The sequence below is a fragment of the Vespa crabro genome, chromosome 22, assembly GCF_910589235.1.
Source record: "Vespa crabro chromosome 22, iyVesCrab1.2, whole genome shotgun sequence".
Classification (NCBI taxonomy): Eukaryota; Metazoa; Arthropoda; class Insecta; order Hymenoptera; family Vespidae; genus Vespa; species Vespa crabro.
Window position 1 is genome coordinate 1427209 of NC_060976.1, and position 20292 is coordinate 1447500.

Consider the following 20292-nt stretch of genomic DNA (forward strand, 5'->3'; position numbering starts at 1 on the left):
ATCACTTTATACGTTTAACGCTATATGGTGGCCATTTATAATGACGTTTCTTACGGATTGGTTCATTCTTATAAGAAACTGCCAATTGCATTGAGTGTTTAGCTTTTAGTTGGAATAGAAGAACCACACCAGCAATGCTCTTTCATAGACGTACGTATTATATTAACAAGCACTTGTAATATTCTTAAAAATATGTATGTGTAAGAAGCTTTTTCAGAAGCTTCAATGTGGAGAAAAAAAAATGTACATATATATATATATATATATATATACATATATGTGTGTATGAGATATTCTAAACTAGCATTAATAAACTGCTTCTATATACGAACACTCTGATTGGTACATTGGTCCAAATTGCATGTCCTTACACATTTAGTCCGAAAATTTTAGATTCGGACACGGAACTTCCTTCAGTTTGTACGTTGATACATAAGAGTTTTATTAATTACGAGATGTATGAAATATTGAAAATTATTTTATACATATTATAATTCGTCGTACGAATTTAATAATATTATAATAATTGGTAAGCATACGTATTAATTTTTCCTTCAGAATTAATATACATAAATATATATATATATAAATATATATATATATATATATATATATATATAAAACATATATCGATGTATTAGGTTAGGTTAGGTTTTTTTTTTCTTTCGATATACTAACACATGTTTATCGCATCAATTGCGCACATTTGATTATAAATAACTATCACAACATTTCATGCGAGCCAACATCAAAAATTATATTTATTTAACAATTCTTAGTTTACTTTTTCTTTCTTTTCTTTTTATTTGTTTTTAATAATTTTAACGAATCTCATATATATATATATATATATATATATGTATGCACGTGATTGATATATATATATATATATATATATATATATGTATAAATATTATTTTAATTAAAAGAAAAGAAAAAAAAATCGACAATGTTTTAGTGTATTCGGAGATTTTATTATAACGAACGATTATTACTACGTGGGATACTCCAATGACCAAAAATAAAAAGGTTTTTATATTATATCAATGATGATTATATTTCATCATTTTTGTACATACGTTCCTTTTTAGAATTCAAGTTTATTGATATAACTTAATATATATATATATATTTTTTTATATATATATATATGTGTGTGTGTGTGTGTGTTTATATAGATTCCACAAATTTTATTAAGTTGCTAATTAATTGATATTTTGCTTTGTATTTTAATATTTTATTTTGTTAGAAAATAGTAAGTTATATGCCTATGCTTTTGTAGAATCATATATTAAGTTATTCTATTTATATCAATTATTGTATTCTTTATATTAAAAAAAAAAGAAAATTGCCTATATGTTATATGTTATATGTTATATGTTATATGTATTATTTAATCCTTAACAGTTAAATTGCATTGCTACAGAGTCACATATACATAAGTATGATAATCCCTATGGTAGAGTTTATGTTAATGATTAAATATCAACATTAGAAAAATATAAATATATTTAAATATTAATCAATCTTCACCATTATATACATGTCATATTTTAAGAATAATTGTTGCTATCACATTGCAAATATTATTCTCCTTATATGTTATTAAGATTAGTAGAAAATGTTTACTTATTGCTTCTTTTATGATTTCAGTTGTTCCTGCATGCAGTACACTGTGTCTGCAATCTTCCCGATAATATTGCACAATATTTTTTATTACTTTGCTGTATTGCATAAAGTATATAAGACATAAATGGCTGCTTATATAAATCGTACAATATCTTTAATTGGTGGAGAGAGTCAACTCCGATCTACAGATATTAGAACTGATCATTCTCCTCTACAGATTTTTGTTAAAGCAAAGAAAAAAATAAATGACATATTTATTGAAATAGATGACTATGTTCAGGATACAGTGGCATTTATGAAATGTTAGTAATTTATATCTAAAATATATATACCGTAATATATATATATATATATATATATACTAATTACAAATGTCATTATATTTGTAGCATTGCAAAATGATCGTAAGATCATTACTTTGGAGGAAGTATCAAGAGTCCAAAATTATGTAGACAAAGTTCATGCAATACGAGATGTCCTTAAAAGAGATCACATGAAAGTTGCATTTTTTGGAAGGTATTTATATTGAATATACATAATATTATATAATAAAAATAATATAATAAAGTAAATACAAATTGTAGAACGAGTAATGGGAAAAGTACAGTTATAAATGCTATGTTACGAGATAAGATATTACCAAGTGGAATAGGACACACAACAAATTGCTTTTTACAAGTAGAAGGATCAGATAGTGGAGAAGCTTATCTTATTACTGAAGGATCTACAGAAAAACAACCAGTTCAATCTGTTGGACAATTGGGTCATGCTCTTTGCAAAGAGAAATTATGTGAAAGCCATTTAGTTAGAATATTTTGGCCAAAAGAGAAATGTCTTTTATTAAGAGATGACGTAGTCTTTGTTGATAGTCCTGGAGTTGATGTTACACCTAATTTAGATGAATGGATTGATAAACATTGTTTAGATGCAGATGTATTTGTTTTGGTTGCTAATGCTGAGTCTACTTTGATGGTCACTGTAAGTATTAATATTAATATTTATTCTCTATTATATCAAAAAAAAAATATATATATATATAATAACAAATAAAATTTATTCTTATAGGAGAAAAATTTTTTTCATAAAGTATCTACTAAGTTATCAAAACCAAATATATTTATTTTGAACAATCGTTGGGACGCATCTGCTTCTGAACCAGAATTCTTTGATCAGGTATTTATTATTAAATTATATTAATATCCAACGAAGAGAATCTATATTATTTATAGTTTATTTAATAATTCAGTAGTAGTAGTAGTAATTAGTGTATTAATTAACAGTTTGAACATATTGTATAGTCAGATTTTGATTTAAGTAATACTACCAATTTATCCCTTAGCTGGTCAAAGAACAGAAAGAGGTAAGTTGGTTTGTTATATGGATTTGTATTGAACAAAATGATGATATATATGTTTTTAATAATTTCTTACAGTATCTCACACAGAATTGTCATCGATCATGATTTAATGATTATTCGTTGTAGTACAAATAACATTTAGTATATAAGAATAAATACCAATTGCAAAAAAAAAATTTTGCTATCCATTTATATCTATTTTTGATAATTATATATATATATATATATATATATATATATATAATATATATAAATAAATATTTTTTATTATATATATATATATATATATATATATATATATATATATATAAAATAAAAAATATATATATATAATATATGTAAACGTTAGATGGAATTTTTCTGTTATTAACCTGCATATATCATTTGCGTAGGTCAGAGCTCAGCATCAAGAACGTGCTGTGGACTTTTTGTCAAAAGAATTAAAGGTTTATTCACCAAAAGATGCAGAAGAACGTGTATTTTTTATTTCTGCCAAAGAAACTCTTCAAGCTCGTATGCAAGAACAACGTGGTCAACCTGCTCATAGTATGAAATAGAATTATATTTATATAGATATGATGTATAATGTTTTTATGGATTATTATTTGCTTTTTTTTTTTTTTTACAGATGGTGCATTAGCGGAAGGCTTTCAGAATCGTTATTTTGAATTTCAAGATTTTGAAAGAAAATTTGAAGAGTGTATTTCTAAATCTGCTGTTAAAACAAAATTCGAACAACATTCTCAACGTGGTAAACACATAGCCACGTAAGTTCAATTGAAATTTAATTTTAATTTCTATTAAAATTTATGTGACATAATAAAAGTATATGATAATATTGCGTTTTTCTTTCCTTTCTTTTTTCTTTTCTTCTTTTTTTTCTTTTTTTTTTTTTTTGTTAATTTTTCTGTTTAATTTTTTTTTTAGGGAAATTCGTCAAACCTTGGATGAAATATTGGAGAGAACACAAGCAATGCGAGGTGAACAATTAAATGTTAAGAAGGAAGTTCATGACAGATTAAATTTCACAGAACAACAATTAATATTATTAACTCAAGAAATGAAAGATAAAATTCATCATATGGTAGAAGACGTTGAACAAAGAGTTGCCAAAGCTTTAAATGAAGAAATTCGTCGATTAGCCGTTCTCGTTGATGAATTTAGTGTACCATTTCATACAGAACCATTGGTATTGAACGTATATAAACGTGAATTACATACACACGTGGAAAATGGATTAGGTAATAAAATATTACATTTTATATATATATATATACATAATTACATTTATGATAACAAAATGAATATAATCTATTAAAGAAGATATTGATTATATTTAAAGGTTCCAATTTACGGGCACGTTTAAGTACAGCTTTAGCATTGAATATGGAAAATTCACAGCGTGAAATGACAGAGAGAATGGCAGGTTTATTGGCGGATAATAAAAAACAAATGTCTTTAAATATTTTACCTAGACGTGAACCATTTGAAATATTGTACAGATTGAATTGCGATAATCTTTGTGCGGATTTCCATGAGGATTTAGAATTTCGATTTTCATGGGGTTTAACGTCTATTATTAATAGATTTGCTGGGAAACAAAGTCATAAATTAACCATTGCTAATTATCCACAAGAGGTATGATATATAAAATAATAATATTATATTTATTTTATTACATTAACACATTAATTGCCATGTTGGATTTACATTATGCTATCATAATTTCATCAGAGAATTTTCATTCTTAAATAAACTAAACATATAATGAGAAAATAATAAAAAAAACCTTTAAATTTGACTTTTGTCATTAATGACTCCATTAATGATCTCATTGAGAAAATTAACTCTGATCATAATTAACCAAGATAACAGTCAATGTATTAAAATCTTATGTAATTAATCAAAATATTTTTAAAGATATGAAAATTATAATAATAAAATCTTTACAGATACCACCGTCTATAGCATCGCCAACAGATAGCATTGATTCTATTAAATTTGTATCAAATACACCAAATTTTTCGACAAATTCCGACGATTGGTCATTAGCAACACGAATTGCCGTAGCATCAATAACATCTCAAGGCACTATGGGTGGTTTAATTATCGCTGGCTTTGTAAGTGACAATAAAAACATTGTCGAAGATTAATCTTCAATTGAAAAAATAATCATTGTCTTTTTTTATCATAGATGTTGAAGACTATTGGATGGAGGCTTATAGCAGTAACTGGTGCAATTTATGGTGCTTTATATCTTTATGAACGATTAACATGGACTAATAAAGCTAAAGAATCTGAATTTAAACGACAATACGTTGCACATGCAACTAAGAAATTAAGATTGATCGTAGATCTTACATCTGCAAATTGTAGCCATCAAGTTCAACAGTAAGTTATAAATATAAGCTTACATTTTTTTAAATATGTTATTATGTTCCCTTTTTTTTGTTTGTTTGTTTTAAAAGAAACAAATATCAAATGTAAATTAATAAATTACTTTCGTTTTTTGTCACATTTAGGGAGCTTTCTAGTACATTTGCACGTTTATGCCATTTAGTCGATGAAACAACATCTGAGATGGATGCAGAACTTAAGACTATTGCCTGTATGGTCCGAATTTTAGAAGAAGCTGCATCTAATGCTAAAGTTTTACGAAATAAGGCAAATTATTTAGCCAACGAGTTGGATTTGTTTGATGCAGCTTATTTAAAATCACTGAATTAAAATAATAGGGAAGAAAACGAAAAAAAAAAGAAAATTCATTTTATAGTAGAGTATAACGTAGAAATATTGTGTCATTGTATCATCACACGTTCTTGAACATATACATACATATATATATATATATATATACACATATATATATATATATATATGTATGTTGTATGTGTATATAAATTTTTAGGTTTCTAATTTCAAAATGATTTCAAAGGTGTGTTTCTTAGTTAAAAAAAAAAAAAAAAAAGGAAACACATATAGAAATGATTTAATCCTACAAGGGTCCTTATATGACATAACTTTAACAAACAATTATTAATATTTTTTCCATGTACAAATGGAAACGCTTCTTATCTGTAAAAAAAACTCTAGTCTGAACTGATATTTTTTTTTTGCAGAAAGAATATTAGATTTCTTTTTAGGAAAATACAAATAATAATACATAGGGATAGGTGTACATGTTAAAAGATTTCTTTTTAGTCGAATGAATTTTCTGTTTATATATAAATATATGTTAAAAATATTTTATCTTTACAATATTGATATACATATACATATATATATATATATATATATGTATATATGGTATACAGAGTATTGGTGCAAGCATTATGTAATGTTCTATATACATTGTGATTTAATTTAAAAGATCTATTATACATACAAGTTTATATCATCATGAATAACGCTTAAGAGAAGACATATATATATATATATATATATATATATATATATATATATATATATATATATATACACACATATATATATATATATATATATTTCTCCATCTCTCTATCTCATGAAAATGTACTCATATTTATAATACGAATAAAGATTTCATTGTTGATCGTATATTCTTCTTAAAGATAACAAAAAAAAAATAAATATTAAATAAACTTACGTAATATGTAAACGAATATTTAAACAAAAAAAAAGGCAATGAAATTTATATGAATCATTTTAACGACTGATCAAATACATTAAATATTCACTATTATCGCGATAAATTATGAAAATAATCAAATTCTAAAACGTCACGATACCATCATTCTTACATACATAGATTTTCTACACACGTCTTATAATGATACGTGAAAAGAATTCGTTATATTATTATTTAAAACTTTTACATGTCGTATCATAAATAATTTAAATTTACAATAAATTATAATATCATTATTTATCTTTATCTACCATTTTACATATGAATTGTAAATCTTACTATAACAAATTTTTACTCTCGTTAATTAATTATACATAATCTATTTATTTATTTATAATGAATAAAATATGTATGTTATTATATATATATATATATATGTATATATACATAATAAACATAATAATAAACATATAATAATATACATATTTTATTTGTCATACATTTTATTCAACGAAGGAAATATAAAAAGTATACATTTTTTAAATCATATATGATTTCTGCACGTGGCGTATATACGTAGAACATATTCAGAGATTTTTTATCTCTCCTATAATTGCAATATTTCCAATGACTTAATCGACGTTTATTTGTTTCCTCGTTATTTTTTTTTTTTTTTTATATTTTTCTTTCTTTTACTTTTCTGATTATCATTCGTTCCAGACTTAGAAACTTTAACGTATAATAAATTTCTTAGATCTTTTATTTTTGCATTTATTCTATGCTATTGCGAATCGTTAAAATTTCGAAAAACAAAAAATAATAGCCCAAAAATAGCGAAACATAAAATAAGATAAAAATAAATAACAAAAAGAAATGAAAATTTGCATTACCGAATTAATCATTATCTATCGGTAGATAACGAAAGATTTATTATCGTGACTTTACAAAAGATAATTAACTATTATTATCATAATTGAAGGATGCGTATACGTGAATTGAATGAAATAATTGAATGTCATAATTAATTCTTTTGAATAAAAAATATTCTCTACAAAGAACAACAACAACAATAACAACGACAATAACATTTGTTGTTCTTTAATATAAATCACATTGCCTGAAAATTGAATTTGATTGGAAATTAGAAAATTCTAATCTGATCTGATTATCATTATTTCTTTAATCTTTCGTTTACATAATTCTAATTCTTATAATTTTTTTCTTATTAATCTTTTTTTTTTCCTCATATTAATCATTCTCTTCGATTATAATTTTCTTGCTACTCGAAAATCGGTCTTTTTTAATCAATAGATATAATAAAAATTAAATGAAATTTGAATGTTAATTTTTCTTACTTTCTTTTTTTTTTTATCTTCTAATAAAAACAATATATATACATACATTTTTTCCAATACTCTTCAAACTAAATATTTAATGTATAAGTGAATTCATTTCACGTTTTATCATTCTACCCTATCTACTCCTAACATTTTAAAACAATAATTTCCTACTCTCGTTCGAAAAAATCAAAATTTATTGTATTTGATAACAATAAAAGCCTTCTTTTTTTTTCTTTTTTTTCTTTTTTTTCTTTTCTCTTCTCTCCTTTTATACAATAAATACGATTGAGATACCTCTATCAATTTTTTGTGTTTATTTTTCATGCAAAAAGAAAAGAAAGAAAACAAAAAGAAAACATTTATAAGCTACAGTTATGTCACATTTTAATATTATAATATTAAAACTTTATGCCACATTTTAACATCGTAATATTAAAACGAATGTCATTTAGAAGAAAAAAAGGAAAATCCATTAAAATTTTTTTCATTTAAAAATGAGACAACAAAGAAAGTTCCTAAATTAATATTATACTTCAAAGAAAATGTTATCGTCGAATTAAATCTAATTCTCATTTCAATTATTTTCAATAGGATCGATTTGAAATTTATTTTAATCAATACAATTTCATATACGTACACACACACTCACACACGCGCGCGCACAGGATGTACATACGTAAACACAAATGTACAGAGAGATATGTGCATTAAAAAAAAAAGAAAAAAGAAAAATCATATCACAACCGTCAAGCGTCTTTTATAGAAATTAAAAAGCAAAATTGAAAAATTTCATTTCTATTATAAATTATAAAGATTCATTGATGACCATAAATGTTTATGATTGCGGTCTTATTCAAAGAAAAAAAACAAAAGAGAATTATGTAAAGTATAAATCGCTGTTTTTTAATCGAAGAACATTGAAAATTCATTGCATATGTATTTGCAAACAATATAATGCAATTTTGCATTCATATCTCAGATAAGTTTTTCAAATGGATATTAAGACATAGTAAAAATATCGATTGATTTGTTTTTTGTTCTTCCTTCTTTTTTCCTTTCTAGGTCATTTGAACTGGCTAGTTTTGTTTTTATAAGATTTCGTAATAGCGTTGAATAAATGCAAATAAGAAAAAAATAGAAAGAATAGATGCGAGATTATCTGTATAATTGATAGGTGAAAAAAATATAAATGATCTAAATATAATATCGAGCATTAGAAATTACAAAATTATTTATTCATTTATTTAATATTATTTTTTTATTTTTTTATAGATTTAACCCCCCTCTCTCTCTCTCTTTCTCTCTCAGTTTCCATTTTAAATGAAATTCATTTCATTATATTAAACATCACACTATAGATATTTTTATTAGTTACATAGAATTAAATTAGATATTTTAGAGATTTAGATTAGATATTAATTATATAGATAATTCAATATTATATATTAGATATTTAAGATTATATATTTTTTTTTTTTTTTTTTTTTTGATTAAATCAGATATATAAATTTTTTTTCTTTTCTCAAATATATCTAAATGTATAATTTATAATAATGTCGTGTTGTGGAGTTTCTTCGTAAAAAAGAAAAGTGCAAAAAAAAAAAAAAGAAAAGAAAACAACAGCTGATAGAACAAAACTCTTTAATATTTTTTGCGATCACTGTTTCAAATATGTCCGAGGTACGCATTTGAATTTTTTAGACTACGAAAAATTTCATATCGATCGGTTATTACAATCTTTTCTCCTTTTTCTTTTCTTCTTCTTTTCAATTATTCACAATTATTTTTTTATCTTTCACAAAAATGATGGTTCACGAGCAATAAACAGAGGATAAATAATTTTTTCTCTGTTTTTGCATTGAAAAAGAATTTAGAGAGGGAAAAGACAAAAAGAACAAAAGAAAAAAAGAAACCTTTTCTTTTTTTTTAAATTTAACCTTCCCTTTTTCTTCTTCCGTCTTTTTTTCTTTTTTCTTCGTTCAACATTTATTCATTTTATATGAAGAATAAAGAGATAATAAATAATATCTTTCTATTTTTTTTTGCGTAAAACTGACCTCATAGGGAGGCAAAAAAAAAAAAAAAAAAAGGAAAAAATAAGAAAACAAAGAAGAGGGAAATTTACAAAGGAGAAAACAAAAAGAAGCGAAGATCAAGAAAGAATAATAATAATAATAATAATAATAATAATAATAATAAAAAAAAAAAAAAAAAGAAAAACCGTCGCTCGTGAACAACAATTTAATCGATTTTTTTCTTTTTCTCGAAAATATCTTGGATCTTACGAACATCTACGTTTCTGAAATTGTATCGTCTTTTCTTTTAATCTGTACTCTCCCTCTTTCCCCCACCACACCCCCCTTTCCCTCTCTCTCTCTCTCTCTCACTCTCTCTCTCTATCTCTCTTTCTCTCTCTTACTCATACATCCGTAAATGTTGCACAATGAGAAATGTGAGATAACTACAAAATACATTTAATTATACCACTGTATCGTCGTTGTTAGTTCTGTACGGCGTATATCTTATTTTAAAGCTTACAATACGGTCTTCGAATAGATATCATCGTTGAAGTGAAGGCACAATTCCTACAGTATAGTGCAGTACAGCTCGCACGCAGTCAGTCTATCGGCGACCGTAGCGAGGAGAACACGTTAGCTTCTTTTATTAGATTTTTTCTCTCTTTTTTTTCTCTCTCTCTCTCTCTCTCTCTCTCCTCTCTCTCTCTCTCTCTCACTCTATTTATCTATTTATCTGTCCTTCTCTCTCTCCTTCTCTCCCTCTTTCTCTCTCTAAGGGATAGAAAATATTGCTCGTGTCGAGATTTATACTTACATAAACACACACACGCACATATGTACACATATATACATAGATACACATATACATAAACACATAAACATATACACACACATATGTCATACAACAATTTACTTTCTTCAATCGTACTCGTTCTTATCATCGTTTTTTTATTCTCTGATACGAGAAAGAATTTGTAAACGACGGAAAAAAAAAAAAAACAAATATATAAACGGCAATACGATCATTGATTTATCGACGTTTAAGTGAGTATTAAATTGTTTCTCGATCATCTATAAAAATATTATTTTTCTGTTTACTTGTACGTCAGAGTGAAGAGTGGTATATTCGTGCGTGCGCGTGTGTTTTCCGTGTGTTTTTATTTTTTGATCAACCTTTCCCTACCCTCTTACCCCCTGCTCCTCCTTCCATCCAATTCCTCCCCCTACCCTCTCCCTTCCTTCTCTATCATCTCAATCCACACTCTTCTCTCACTAACGCGCTGATGTCATTCGTAAACTAGTTCTTCTTTATTATATCAATCGCAACAATCTACGTTTGATTTGTACGTAAAAGGATTCACTTTTGATTAACAATTGATAGAAATTTTGTCTTCTTCACAATTAATTTTAATGATTCCACGAAGAGCGTACAAATTTTGCAAAAGGAAAATTAAAAGAAATTTTCTGCTTGATCAACGATAATACGTATAAGTATTTGCCGATCGTGTTATATTCGTAATAGAAAATGAAAAGGACAAAAAAAAAAGAAAGAAAGAAAGAAAGAAAGAAAGAAAGAATTACGTGAGCTTGATGCCTTTATCGGAAGGTGTAGACGGGGTGGAGGGAATGTAACAACTTTGCGAAAGAATAAGATTTATTCGTTAGAAAGAAAGACAGAGAGAGAGAGAGAGAGAGAGAGAGAGAGAGAGAGAGAGAGAGAGAGAGAGAGAGAGAGAGAGAGAGAGAGAGAGAGAGAGAGAGAGATATTATATAAATTATTATATTTATACCATTTATATTGTTTATATTAATCATTGTTCTTTTAAAGATCAGTTCAGTTCTTTCTTTTTTTTCTTTTCTTTTTTTTTTTGTTTCTTTTTTTTCTTTTCTTTTCTTTTCTTTTTTAATCTATTTCATCACATACATTTGTCATTATTTTTCTCGAAATTTATCATCTTCTGATATTTCTTCGTGAAACGATAAACAAAAAAAACAACATAAGGTAAAAGATATTAGATGTTTATTTAGACGTCTTCTTCCGTCACTGCTTGGATGAAATAAACGCCCAGTGAAAGTCAATCGTTTCTTAGAGAGACCGACCAGTGTGTTATAATGCTGCCTGTTTGCAAACCGAGCGTCCCCAATTTGTTATTGAAAAATTTGTAACTTTAAGTCTTTGCGTACGCGTATGTGTGTGTATATATTATTATTATTATTATTATTATTATTATTATTATTATTATTATTATTATTATTATTATTATTATTATTAATGTCCAACTATAATATATGTATATATATATATATTACATATATTATATTAAGAGTTTGAGAGAAAATTAGTTCTATAGAAAATTAATATCAGACTATAAATATATATATATATATATATATATATATATATATATATATATGTATATATATATATATAATTTTCTATAAAATTTTTAAATGTTCGTCGAGGTAAAAAATGTCAGATAAAAATTTTATATAATATATCCAAATATCTTGTTTTGTCGGTTTCAATGAAATACAAAAAAGAAAAGAAAAAGAATATTTATATACGTATTATTATAAATTCATTCCCTGTACCTTGAATATTTTTTCGTGTTTCTTTTTCTTTTTCTTTTTCTTTTTAATATTTAATAACACTAGATCGCGTGAGATTAAATCATCGATCTTTGTTTTTTTCTTTTTTTCTTTTTTTTTTTTTTTTCAACGGAGATCGATACTTCAAGCCCAACAAAAGTTATAGAGAATATCGAATACGAATTTAACGAGCAATTATGATTTATCTTTCAATTGATATATTTCATTGAGTTATATTACAAAATTCAAATTTAATAAATCGTGTAAAATCAATAATATTTCCTTGTAATTGTCGCGCTTCAAAAAATGATTACAACGTTAAAAAAATGTATCAATAAAAATAATTAAATAAGTAAGTAAGTAATAAAAAAGGAACGAAAGACGGGCAAAAAAGGAAAAAGAAAAAGAAATATAAATCTATTAATAAATTTATTAGCTATCAAATTTTTCAAAAAAATTTGATCGGATTAATAGCTATTACACAATAAAACTTTACGTCTACATAATTCATATCATTAATAAAGAAATATTATTGGTAAAATTAATTGTAGATACTCGTTGAATTCATATTGATATTCACAATAACTTTTATTCAATTTAAAATATCGATTAAAAACATTCTTTATGATTTTCGTATGAATTGGTCGTGAAATGGTATGAATTTAATATTACGTTTTTAACGTCTAATAATTTTTATTCGAAACGTTCGTTAAAAAAAATAAAAGAGAAAAAAAAGAAAAGAAAAGAAATAAAAAAATCAAAAAATAAAAAATAAAATCGATACGATCGAATATACACTTGACCGTTTTGAAGATGTACTTGATCTTTGATCGTTCGATTGTTCGATATAAAACATTCTACATAATTTGATTAAAAAGAATTTTTGTTTTCTTTTATATTTATTTATTTATTTATTTATTTATTTATTTTTTTTTTTTTTTATTTTTGTTAAATCTACGCGATACAAAATTTAATCATTTTTTCGAAGTACGTATATTTATGACGAAGTATTTATTATTATTATTATTATTATTATTTTTATTCGACAGTACAGTTATATATCAAAGCAAAATATTTGTACAGTCTTATCAGAAATGAATGTTCCGTATTTATAAATATATATTATCATATATTACAACGCTTTCATTTACATGATTAATTAGATTCGTTAATTTTTTTTTCTTCTATACTATCGAAATAAAAATAGACACATATATATTAAAAAAAAAAATTATTTCTAGAGTAAAAATATTTCTGATCCTTAATGAAAATTAAAATTCACTTTAATAAATATAAAAATTTGCTATAGATCTTTGTATTTAATTATATTCACGTCGATTATAATTATTTCATTAAGAAATTTACATTTATTCCTCTTATCTTTTATCTCACTTCTAGCTTCTCCCCCATCTCTCCCAGCCTTTCTTCTGTCAATTCATTATTATTAATCGAGCGATTAATTTAATAGAATTTCCTTTTTATTTCTTTTTATTCTATTTTTTTCCACGAGAAAATAATTAATTCTTATTATTAATGTCTTTAATGTTAAATAATATTTTTAAATTAACGAGAGGCGTTTAAAATGAATAGAAAAAGAAAAAAGAAAAAAAAACAAAAATAATAATAATAATAATAGATAATAATAATCAAACTAATAATAATAAAAAATAATAATAAATAATAATAATAAAAAAATTTACGATTGAAACAAAAATTTCGATAAACTCATTCGAATCGGTCGAATTGAGAAAACGAATCGTTTGGGATTTAGCATTTATCGAAAATCGAAAGCGAAGGTTATTAGAAAGTGATAAATTAGCATGCCGATCCGAGAAAGAAACGAATCGTTTTAGCGACTGAACGCTAAGCAAAATAAATAAATAACAAAAAAAAAAAAAAGAAAAAAAAAGAAAAAAAAAAGAAAGAAAGACCGAAAGATAGACGCTACCATTTTTTCTTTTTTTTATTTATTTATTATTTCTTTTTCTTTTTCCTTATTTTTTGCAATTACGAGAACGCGAAATTTCGATAGGTCATTTGTGAAAAGAAAAAAAAAAAGAAAAAACGAACAAAAAAAAACGGAAAAAGAAAAAAAATAGACAAAATTCGATAAAACGCAAAAATAAAATATCACTATTCAACATTATACTCTTTCACTCGTTTCTCTGCGACTTCGCTTTATTTATTCTTAATTTTTTATGTTAAAAAATAAAAAAAAAAAAAAAGGAAGAAGAAAAGGCAAACAAACAAACAAACAAACAAAACAATAAAAATGGAAACAATAAATATCAATCGGAATTGCATGATCGGCGAACGTGGAATAAAGATTTGCGTGATTATGTAGGAGCAAGAAGAAGAAGAAGAAAAAAAAAAGGGGAAAAAAAGGGAGAAAAAGAAAAGGAAGAAAAAAAGCAAAAAAAAAAAAAAAAGAAGAAAGAAAAGAACTATTGTAATTAATCGTATAACCTTATTATACCATAAATACGCTTCTAAAGTCTCCTCTCTAAAATAGATTCAATCGAATGAAAATTTTAGCTCGGAGATCTGAAATGGTCGAATAAATGAAACAGAGGAAAAAGAGGAGTAGAGGACAAAGGAGAGGGAATTTTTTGAATGAAAAAGAAGGGGACGAGGATGAAGTGAAGGAGCAGGGAAGGAGATATGAATTTTTATGAACGAACATGTTACATCTTCAATGACGTAAACAGAGAGATGGGGAGAGAGAAACAGAGAGAGAGAGAGAGAGAGAGAGAGAGAGAGAAAGAGAGAGAGAAAACATAATATATTATCAATATCTACGTTTTTCATTTCTTTTCCTTCTCTTTTTCTTTGATCCTTTTTTTCTTTCTTTCTTTCTTTTTTTTTTTTTTTTGATTTTATTTTTCTTTTATTTTACAGATGAACGAGAGAGATAAAGAGAAGAAACTTTAATGAATAAATAATACGAAGAACGGAGAGAGAAGAAGTAAATAAATAATAGACAGATAGACAGACGGACAGACAAATAGATAGTTAGATAAATATATATAAATAAATGAAGAAACATTTGGTATATGAATGAAAAATAAGAGGAAAAAAAGATAAGAAGAAGTAGAAATAAGAGGGAGAAGAAGAAGGAGAAGAAGGAGAAGAAGGAGAAGGAGGAAAAAGGAGAAGGAGAAGAAGCCCAAAAAAAAAAGATACAGAAAGAAATTAAATTCAAGCTGCGTTCTAGACGGTTCTTATTAATAGAAGGTCGTATTAAGTGTAAATACGTGTTAAGGAAGTTTCGATCACGTTGGAGGCCTTCGCATATTCTTCATTTAGCATACTGAATGAGAACAGTGTAGGATTTTAAACGATCGTACGTTTAGTGCAGACATCGAACGTTTGATCAAATCAATCAATTAATCGATCGTTCAATAATAAAAATAAAGTGAAACGAGTTCGTTTGTTCGTTCGTTCGTTCGTTCGTTCGTTCTTTTTTCTTTCATAAACAATATATTTCATAGTTACACGATATTATCGACAAGAGAAAAGTTTTTTTATTCGAAGTTAATAGAGTGATTTAAAAGAAAAATAAAAAAAAAAAAAAAAAAATCACAACGACAATGTCATTTATAAAATTAATCTACAACTTTCTAAGTTTTATATTTGTCTCGATCGTGGCCATACTCGAGAGTATACTTAAAATATTTATACCATATAAATATCAAATGAAGGACATATCGGGCGAGATTGCCCTAGTAACAGGCGGAGGTGGAGGATTAGGAAGATTGTTAGCATTGAGATTGGCTAATCTTGGCGTTATCGTTGTGATATGGGACATCAATCAGAAAGGTCAGTTGAATTTGAATCATTTATGTATATATTTTTTTTTCCTTCTATTCTTCCATTTCGCTTTTTTATTTGTCTATTTATTTATTTTTCTATCGATTAACTTCAAGAGAATATATATTCACGTATATACTTATCTTCTTTTTTTTCTTTTCTTGTTCTACGTATTTCTTTTTCTTTTCTTTTTCTTTTCTTTTCTTTTCTTTTCTTTTTTTTTTTTTTTTTTTTAACTAGAACTCATCATTGACAATACTTACGTATTATATCTGATGTAATCTTTTTAATATTTCATATTAATTATTTATTGATATTAATAATTTTATCAGATTCAAGAGATTTATTTAAAGTCATCATATAAATATTTCATATATATATATATATATTTATTTATTTATTTATTTATTATATATATATATATATATTATGTTGTGTATTTTACTATGAAGATTTAGTGAAAATAACGATAACAATTAAAATACCATTTTTTCTGGGACGAATAGAGTCTCATTGAAAATAATAATCTAATTCTGTTAGACCATAGAAAATTGATTACAAAAGATTGATGTTACAGAATGATCGACTATATAAATTTGTTTCTTTTCATTGATTTTTCCTGATTTAAATATTTTCAACGTCAAACTGACACATTTATTAAACTACATTTATTTTCTTTTTCTTCTTTCCTTTTTTTTCTCGATATACTTTTATAATAAACAATAGTATTGAACAATATATATATATATATTAGTTTTTTTATATTAATATATTATATAATTTATGTTTATTATACAATTATGTTTCTCTCGTTTCTCTTCAAAGAAAATTATTATGGAATAAAAAAAAAAGAAAAAAAGAAAAAAAAAAAGGAAAAAGAAAAATGAAAATAAAAAAAGAGGAAGAAGATCAATGAGAAAAAATGATAAAGAAAAAGAATTATTTTTCCTCGCACATTTCATTGTTCTTATTATTTTTCTTCTTTCTTCTTTCTTCCAATTTATGTATACTCGATTACGTGTATAAATTATTTAATACTATATTTTCTCTCAGTCAATTTAATCAATTTTATAAATTATTTAAATGCATCATCATATAAATCATCATTGTTAATATTTCATTATATCAAATGGAGGAAAAAATGGAGAGATCGTAGCAATTTTTTTCTTGTTACTTCCTCATTTTCTTTTTTTTTTCTAATAAACGATCGAACAAAAGTACGTATGCATAATTACGTGCATGTTTATTCATATTGATTATTCGTATTGAGATTGACTTAACAAACTCGATTAGCTTAACAAACAAATATGGGTAAAAAAAAAGTGTCATTCGAATTCAGTTTAAACATATTACGTAGATCACTCTATTTTCTTTTTTTCTTCTTTTTTTCTTCCCTCCCCTCCTCATCCCATCGCCCCGCCCCGCCCTCCCCTATGCCCCTGATCTTTGACCTACTCCTTCCTTGCGAATCTATTTAATATTATTAATCATTTTGCAAATGCATATTTTTTTTTTTTATGAAATAAATCATTTTCAAAAATATTATTGACGAGAGTAAAAATATTTCTATTCGATTAACTACGAACCACTAGATTTTTTGTTGTTGTTGTACAAGATTGTAAGAGAAGTTCACGATAGAAAAAAAATTTTTTCTTTTTTTTCTTATTTTTTGTTCTCTTTTTTTTTTTCTTTTTTTTCCCTAATTTAGATTCTAATAAATTCATAATACTCGTTTGATAATGAAAATAATCATCTTATTCTCGTGTTCTATTTAAAATGATCTATTGACCCTATATATATATATATATATATATATATATATATATATATATTTATTTAACTTAATTTAATATAATTTATAAACAATTCTATCAATCTAGTCAAAATTTAGAGTCTAGTCAAAATTTAATATATATATATAATTATATTAATAATATTTAATATAATAATTTCTATATGTGCTCTTCTCTTGATTAATATAATTTAATTTATATTATATTAAATATATTAAATTTATATATATATATATATTTAACATAATTTAATATAATTTATAAACAATTCTATCAATCTAGTCAAAATTTAGAGCATTTATAAAATAAGATGTTATATATTTATATACATATATATGGTACATGACCGTTGAGAAAGTATACTGCTAATACTCCAGTTCTATAGTGTCAGAGTGTGTTACCTTTCTCTTTCACTTAAAACTTTCCTCGCTACAGTATAGTTTTCGATGTCGTTCGTTCGTTAACTCTCTTTACATTCATAAGAAAAAGAAAGGAGATAAGGAAGAAAGAAAAAAAAAAGAAAAAAAAAAATACCAAAAAAAATATCTAATACGTAATCTCACGTAAAATCAAATCTAACAGGTAATTTTTCTTTTCTCACTCTTCTTTTACTATCATTTTTTCTTTTTTTTTTTTTGTTTCTTTTTCTTTTTCAATACTCTTCATTGCTTTTCACTCGTAATAAGATGTTTTATTTATTTATTTTTTTTGTTTTTTTATTCACTTTTACATTATCATTAAATCATCCTAGTGTAAACTTCTCTTATATCTTTTTCTAGTTCTTTTTATTACAAAAAGAGAGAGAAAGAGAGAGAAAGAGAGAGAGAGAGAGAGAGAGAGAGAGAGAGAGAGAGAGAAATAAAATCATATGAGAAAAGAAAAAAATTTTACTCCTCTACATACAGTTATCGTTAATCTCAATGATTCATTGAGAATAATTGGATCAGACTTATGAAAATCATATCGATTGAATAGCTCTACAAAATTGAAAAATGAATTTCTAAATGTTAGAAATTTGCAAATTAAATTAACTGACTCTATTAAATCAAATTAGATTCTAATGGATTTGACATTTATATAATTGACTAATTAGGAGAATAAAACATACAGTAAGTTGGTCGAAGTTTAAACATATTATTTACACGAATAAACGTTTTAAGAGGGTAAACTAATTGATTAGGTCAACGTGAGGTAGGTCACTAGCCTACTCTACGGTTATTATTGACGTAGTAAACAACATAAATAGGATTATACGTCGTATGCCATTTGAAATAGTGTGCTTCTATACGTGTGTATGTCTCTATAGATGATAAATTTTATTTGAAATTTAGACGTGAACGAACGTTTCTCGTTGAAACGAAGAAAATCTTTTACTCGTGTAAAAATATCATATCTCTGTATATCGAATAGAAATTAGATTTTTAAATTAAAAAAGAAAAAAGAAAACGGAAAAAAAAATAAAAAAACACAAATCTACACAGAATTACTGAAGATTTTAATATATATATATATATATATGCAATTTTATTCTCTTATTTGCGATTAAAAAATTTGGCTAATTATTATTATTATTATTATTATTATTTTTTTTTTTTTTTTTTTTTTTTTTTTTAATACGTATCATCTTCATACAAGACTAAAAAAAGAAAAAAGAAAAAATCGTACGATTGAGAAGAATCGTAATTTGACGATTTTTCTTTTCTGCTTTTTTTTTTTTGTTCCTTGCCTTTTTCTTTTCTTTTCTTAACTTTCGTCGCGTTAAGGATGAGTGCATAAATGTGTCTTATTTCTGTTATACACTTATGTTACTTTCTAATTTCTCTTCGTAATAAAATATTCAAGACTCATCGCGGAATAAATGATATCGTGTAATAGAAACAAATAAAGATAAGGATGAATGAATTGATGGATGGATCGATGGATTTTGATGAATGGATGAATGGATAAAAGGATGGATAGGTAGAAGAGATCGATAGATAGATAAATGGATATCAAATTAAACTCATTTGTCTAATTATCTGTATAATATACACGATATAATATATATATATATATATATATATATATATATATTTTTTTTTTTTTTAATATCTGTAATATATTTAAATGTAATTAAAAATTATACAACGAGAACGATTAATATATTATA

General features: G+C 24.8%; 2 protein-coding genes and 1 long non-coding RNA gene across 14 annotated transcripts in view; all 3 read left to right on the plus strand.

Moving 5' to 3' along the window:
• Window positions 1-12: 12 nt before the first annotated feature.
• On the plus strand, window positions 13-5836 carry LOC124431710 (transmembrane GTPase Marf). 7 transcript variants are annotated; one of them, XM_046979898.1, is made up of 14 exons: window positions 330-529; window positions 959-1029; window positions 1847-1931; window positions 2019-2145; window positions 2214-2607; window positions 2695-2802; window positions 2969-2989; window positions 3379-3532; window positions 3615-3753; window positions 3914-4227; window positions 4329-4624; window positions 4939-5106; window positions 5181-5377; window positions 5509-5836. In XM_046979898.1, the coding sequence occupies exons 2-14, from the start codon at window positions 1012-1014 to the stop codon at window positions 5711-5713; spliced, it is 2226 nt and encodes a 741-aa protein (XP_046835854.1). In that variant the 5' UTR covers window positions 330-529; window positions 959-1011; the 3' UTR covers window positions 5714-5836. The 7 variants fall into 7 exon arrangements, with proteins under 7 accessions (XP_046835850.1, XP_046835854.1, XP_046835851.1 ...); XM_046979895.1 differs by having other exon boundaries at window positions 331-529; window positions 1654-1931; XM_046979894.1 differs by lacking the exons at window positions 330-529; window positions 959-1029 and adding an exon at window positions 13-150 and having other exon boundaries at window positions 1654-1931.
• Window positions 5837-10098: 4262 nt separating this feature from the next.
• LOC124431691 lies at window positions 10099-15456 on the plus strand. 6 transcript variants are annotated; one of them, XR_006944077.1, is made up of 3 exons: window positions 10116-12137; window positions 14767-14989; window positions 15076-15456. It is a non-coding gene; the product is annotated as an uncharacterized LOC124431691 (long non-coding RNA). The 6 variants fall into 6 exon arrangements; XR_006944076.1 differs by having other exon boundaries at window positions 10099-12141; window positions 14767-15456; XR_006944075.1 differs by having other exon boundaries at window positions 10099-12137; window positions 14767-15456.
• Window positions 15457-15614: 158 nt separating this feature from the next.
• LOC124431692 (short-chain dehydrogenase/reductase family 16C member 6-like) overlaps window positions 15615-20292 on the plus strand; it is a 14251-nt gene continuing 9573 nt past the window's right edge. Inside the window, exon 1 of the mRNA XM_046979867.1 lies at window positions 15615-16359. Within this exon, the coding sequence (XP_046835823.1) occupies window positions 16131-16359 (229 nt within the window). The 5' untranslated portion in view covers window positions 15615-16130. The remainder of the gene's footprint in view (window positions 16360-20292) is intronic.